General features: G+C 42.2%; 1 protein-coding gene and 1 non-coding gene across 2 annotated transcripts; one reads left to right on the top strand and one right to left on the bottom strand.

The window, feature by feature from the left end:
• Positions 1 to 3,804: 3,804 nt before the first annotated feature.
• On the bottom strand, positions 3,805 to 5,735 carry LOC121049205. Its single transcript, XM_040505856.1, has 3 exons — positions 4,496 to 5,735; positions 3,965 to 4,333; positions 3,805 to 3,836 (listed from the first exon to the last, which is right to left on the bottom strand). Exons 1-3 carry the CDS (start codon positions 5,733 to 5,735, stop codon positions 3,805 to 3,807), a joined length of 1,641 nt encoding a protein of 546 aa, XP_040361790.1.
• Positions 4,984 to 5,090, top strand: LOC112168531. The gene has a single exon (XR_002924292.1). It is a non-coding gene; the product is annotated as a small nucleolar RNA R71 (small nucleolar RNA).
• Positions 5,736 to 6,085: the final 350 nt, after the last annotated feature.

Raw genomic sequence — 6,085 nt, 5'->3', positions numbered from 1 at the left:
ATAAAAGAGAAGGGAACAGTGCAAGAAAGCAAATCTGCGTTGATGACTCCTCCACAGCTACGGATGAAATGGGTTGCCTCCCATGCAGCGCTTAATGTTTAAAGTCTTTCAGCCTAGACTTGCACCTTCATTTAGTCCTCAGTTGGTGGCGCCTCCTGGAGGGGTACATCCTCCACATTGTGCTCCACAAATGCCTCATAATAAGGCTTAAGACGATGGCCATTTACCTTGAACTCACTTCCAGTTGCAGGGCTCCTTATCTGTATAGCACCATGAGAAAAAACGTTAGTAACTATAAAAGGACCAACCCATCTAGAACGTAATTTACCAGGGAAAAGCTTTAATCGAGAATGAAATAAAAGAACTTTTTGACCAATTACAAAAGCCTTTCCACGAATCATTTTATCATGAAAAGCCTTTGTCTTTTCCTTGTAAATCCGAGCACTATCATAGGCATCATTTCGAATTTCCTCAAGCTCATTGAGTTGCAACTTCCTATGAAGTCCAGCTTCATCCAAGTCCATGTTGAACGTTCTAATTGCCCACCATGCTCTATGCTCCAATTCCACAGGTAAGTGGCATGCTTTTCCATACACCAACCGAAATGGAGACATCCCTATTGGCGTCTTAAAGGCAGTCCTATACGCCCACAATGCATCCTCCAAGCATTGGCTCCAATCCTTCCTTGAAGGTCCCACGGTTTTCTCAAGTATCCGCTTTATTTCCCTATTTGAAACTTCTGCTTGTCCACTCGTTTGAGGATGATAAGGCGTGGAAACCTTATGAGTGACGTTGTACTTCCTGAGCAAAGCCGCAATGGTCTTGTTGCAAAAGTGAGAACCTCCGTCACTAATGATTGCTCTAGGCATGCCAAACCTACTAAAAATGTTAGACTTTATAAACTCTGCAACAACCTTAGAATCATTAGTCCTGGTGGCTTTCGCTTCCACCCACTTAGAAACATAATCAACAGCCAAGAGAATATAAAGGAACCCATTAGATGAAGGAAAAGGACCCATGAAATCTATACCCCAAACATCAAAGATTTCGACTATTATAACAGGAGTTAAAGGCATTTGATCTCTAGGTCCTAAATTACCAGTTCTTTGGCACTTATCACATGTCATACAAAAATTATATGCATCTTTAAATATAGTAGGCCAATAAAAACCACATTCCAATACCTTCCTAGCAGTTCTATCCGAGCCAAAGTGACCACCACATTGTTTAGAATGACAAAACTCAAGTATAGCTTTTTGTTCATTATTAGGCACACATCTCCTTATCAATTTATCAGGACAATATTTCCACAAGTAAGGATCATCCCAAACATATTGTCTAGCTAAAAACTTAAGTCTATCACGTTGAGCACTTTGCATATGACTAGGAAACGTTTTAGACACCAAATAATTAACAATATCTGCATACCAAGGCTCACTTACCTGGATTCCGAAGAGTTGTTCATCCGGAAACATCTCCACTAAGGGTATGGCGTCCTCCTCACTCACTAGCCTACTCAAGTGGTCTGCCACAACGTTGTCAGAGCCCTTCTTATCCTTGATCTCAACATCAAACTCTTGAAGCAAGAGTATCCAACGAATTAGCCTAGGTTTTGCCTCCTTCTTTGACATTAGGTACCTTAAAGCTGCATGATCAGAATAAATAATAACTTTAGTACCCAATAAATAAGATCGAAATTTTTCTAAGGCAAAAACAACAGCTAAGAGTTCTTTTTCAGTTGTAGAATAATTGAGTTGAGCATCATTGAGGGTTCTTGACGCATAGTAGATGGCATAAGGCTTCTTGTCCTTCCTTTGGCCTAGCACGGCCCCAATGGCATAATCTGAGGCATCACACATGATCTCAAAGGGAAGAGACCAATCTGGAGGAAGCATGATAGGAGCAGACGTCAGAAGCTCCTTTAAAGCATTGAATGCATCCTTGCAATCCTCCTTGAACTCAAACGCCACTTCCTTTTGAAGTAGACGACATAGGGGCCTAGAAATCTTGGAGAAGTCCTTGATAAAGCGCCTGTAGAAACCTGCATGTCCAAGAAAAGAACGGACCTCCCTCACACTTGTGGGGTATGGTAAGTATCTAACAAGATCTACTTTAGCTTTGTCCACTTCAATTCCACGTTTAGAGATAATATGCCCTAAAACTATTCCTTGTTTAACCATAAAGTGACATTTTTCCCAATTTAAAACAAGGTTAGTTTGTTCACAACGTTCAAGTATCAATTCTAAATTACTTAAGCAATTTTCGAAATCTTTACCAAAGACAGAAAAGTCATCCATAAAAACCTCAATAATTTTCTCAATAAAATCAGAGAAGATACTTACCATGCACCTTTGAAACGTACCTGGGGCGTTACATAGTCCGAATGGCATTCTTCTGTAGGCAAACGTTCCAAAAGGACAAGTGAAGGTCGTTTTCTCTTGATCCTCATGAGCAATGGCGATTTGATTGTAACCAGAATATCCATCCAAGAAGCAATAGAACTCGTGACCTGCTAACCTCTCAAGCATCTGATCAATGAATGGCAAAGGGAAGTGATCCTTCCTAGTAGTGGCGTTGAGCTTCCTATAGTCTATGCAAACTCGATGTCCAGTCACCGTTCTCTGAGGCACTAACTCATTCTCTGCATTCTTCACAACAGTTATCCCAGACTTTTTTGGCACAACCTGAACTGGTGAAACCCACTTAGAGTCCGAGATAGGGTATATGACGCCACAATCAAGGAGTTTGATAACCTCCTTCTTCACAACCTCCATCATGGGTGGATTCAAACGTCTTTGAGCCTCCCTTGTTGGCTTGGCTCCCTCCTCAAGCAAAATCCGATGCACACAAGTAGTAGGGCTAATTCCCCTGATATCCGCTAAGGTCCAACCAATCGCAGTCTTGTGTTTCTTAAGCATCTCCACAAGTCTATCCTCTTGAGTAGACGTCAATGATGAGGATATGATCACAGGTAACGTCTCTTTATCTCCCAAGTAAACATACTTCAAATGATCTGGCAATGGCTTAAGTTCTAGGGTAGGTGCCTGAATCACTGAAGGTAGAGGTTTATTAGTAGAGATGGGAAGTGAAAAAGAAGGATTTGACTTACCTACAAAGGACGTTGCCTCAAGAGAAGCAACGTTTTCTAGGTGGATGGATTCATAAGAATCCGTGAGGTCTTCCTTAGGTATGGTGGCACCATCTTCCATGAAACCAACACCACTTGCAATGGTTGAGACCATGGTATCCTCCTCCATTATTTCCATGAATTTCTGCGCAAGATCATCAAGTATATCAATAGAAAAACATGATTGAAAGTCACTTAATGGATACCTCATGGCTTCGAAAATGTTGAAGCCAACAACTTCTCCATCAAATTCCATTGACAAGGTGCCAGAATACACATCAATTTTGGTCCTAGCCGTCTTCATGAATGGACGACCTAGCAAAAGTGGCGTTGACTTGGGAGAGGGTTCCTCCATTTCTAGGACGTAAAAATCAGCTGGGAAGATTAGCTCACCCACCTGCACAAGTACATCCTCAACTAACCCCTTAGGGTATGCATTAGATCGATCTGCCAATTGAATAATAACATTATCATGTTTAAGTTCACCTAGACCTAGAGATGCATAAATAGAATATGGCATAACATTTATAGAAGCACCTAAGTCTAGCATGGCATTTTCGAATCTAGTGGTTCCAATAACACAAGGGATAGAAAAACTCCCTGGATCCTTACACTTTTCAGGCATTTTGCGTTGAAGCACAGCTGAGACATTCTCACTTACCTTCACCACTTCTTTCTCACAGTTCTGTCTCCTTGTGGTGCAAAGTTCCTTCAAAAATTTGGCATACTTAGGAATTTGCTTAATGGCCTCAAGGAGAGGAATGTTGATTTGCACTTTCTTAAAAGTTTCCAAGATGGCCTTTTCGGCTTCATCCTTCTTGGACTTTGCATATCTGCTTGGGAAAGGCAAAGGAGAAGAAGATGGATTAGTAATAACCGAATTGAAAGAGTTAGAAACTTGTCCTTTAGGTTTCGGTTCTGCAGTAGGAGGTGTCACAAGAGCCTTAGACGTTGCAGGGTCATCCTCCTCCTCTAAAATGGATGTTGAGATCTTTTTGGGAGGCGTTGGAGGATCTACAAGGGTCTTACCACTCCTTGTAGTGACGACTTTGGCTTGCTCAAAGTGAGGATTTGGGATGGTACCACTTGGTAGCTTACCTTGCTCATGAAACTTACCCATAAACTCCACTACTTGACTCATTTGCTTCTTCAATTCAGCTACATCTGTGGATATGGCATTGATTTGGTTCCCATGATGAGTTTGACCTGCAATCAAAGCTTGAGTAGATTGAGTTAGTGTCCTGATCAATTCATCATTATTAGAAGAAGCATTTGAATTAAAATTTGAAGAATTATAAGGAGTAGAGTTAAGAGGGCCCTGAGGCTTTTGATAAAAGCCATGAGGACGTTGTTGGACGGCTTGAGGACCATTTTGCACGTTTTCATTGTTCCTCCAACGAAAGTTAGGGTGCTCCCTCCATCCAGGATTGTAAGTGTTTGAAAATGGATCGTTTCTTGGAGGTTGACCTCCTTGTTGAAATCCTATGGCGTTGGCACCTTCAAGTCCTCCTTCCTCCATGAGTTGAGGGCATTGGTCAGACACATGCCCTTTCATTGAGCACACTCCACATGCCAAGACTTGCCCATGCGCTCCCTGAGACACTAGAGAAGTAAGTTTGTTAATTTTATCCTCCAATTGAGCTAAAGTACTTACCTCATGGACCCTTTCACGTGTGGTGGTGGATTTGGGCCTAGAGCTTCCATATTGTTGTTGATTCAAGGCCCTATTCTCAATTAGAACCATTCCAGCCGCAGGTTCCTTATCAACAAACGATCCACCAGAAGCTGCATCTAGCATGTCTCTTTCCAAGTTGGTGAGCCCATCATAAAAACAAGTGAGCAAGGTCTCATCCTTCATGCCATGTTGAGGGCATTGAGTGGTGAGAGACTTGAACCTTTCATAGTAATCTGCGTAGGACTCATCTTGCCCTTGTTGGATTCCACTTATCTTCTTCCTAAGCATGATGATGCGAGATGTAGGGAAATACTTCTCAAGAAACGCCTTCATCATATCAGCCCAAGATGTGATCCGTCCACTTGGCAACTCATAAAGCCATTGCTTTGCCTTGTCAGCCAACGAAAATGGGAAGGCCTTCAACTTCAAAATATGCTCATCAGCTCCTTGAGGCTTCATGCTAGTGCAGATGAACTGAAATTCCATCAAGTGGTTGTTGGGATCTTCCATAGAGAGTCCATGGAATGTAGGAAGACGATGAAGTAGCCCAGACTTCAACTCAAAATCAGCTGTTAATCCCTCAGCTGCAGCAGGGTAGGTTATGCAAGTAGGGACGCCACCAGGTGGGATGACGGATGTAGAGAGTTGCCTTATGGTGAGAGCCATTGGTGGTGGTGGTGGTGGAACGACTAAAAGTGCACGAGGTGATGGAGGTGGCGTTTGGTGTGGTGATGGAACAACTGAAGTGTCAGAAGCTTCTGATCCTCCCTCTACTCTATTCCCTTCACTATCTATTTGAAGCTCACGAAATTGAAGGGGAGTGGTAACTTGGACGTCAAAGAGATCCGAGTTTTTCTTCAATCTCTCAAGTCTATCTTGGATGACGTGAAGAGGCGTTTTGGTGTACTTAGGTGGGTCAGATGATCCAGACATTCATTGATCCTGAAATAGAATAAAGAATAAAGTTAGTACAATATAAACAAGACGTGGACCAAGGTACACACACCAAAACGTCACATATATACAAGTATACACATGGTCAACGAAAATTTATAGTGGTTAGTTACAATCTTCTACAACTTTCGAAGTAATCAACTTAAATAAGTAGTCGTTAAGTCAAGGTTTAGACGTGCGGCCCAAAGATTCTAATGTTAATGCAAGTCTCCCCCTATCTATCTTTTGGTAACTCTTTTCACACAGAGCCAGGTAGTAGAGGAACAATTTTGGCGGAGCTCAGCTCACTTGTTTAGCAGGGGACGAGACCCTTTGCTAGCACTTCTTGT

The sequence above is a fragment of the Rosa chinensis genome, chromosome 5 (assembly GCF_002994745.2).
Source record: "Rosa chinensis cultivar Old Blush chromosome 5, RchiOBHm-V2, whole genome shotgun sequence".
Taxonomy (NCBI): Eukaryota; Viridiplantae; Streptophyta; class Magnoliopsida; order Rosales; family Rosaceae; genus Rosa; species Rosa chinensis.
Note: the sequence above shows the minus strand (reverse complement) of the source record. Positions and strands in the feature narration are given on the sequence as shown.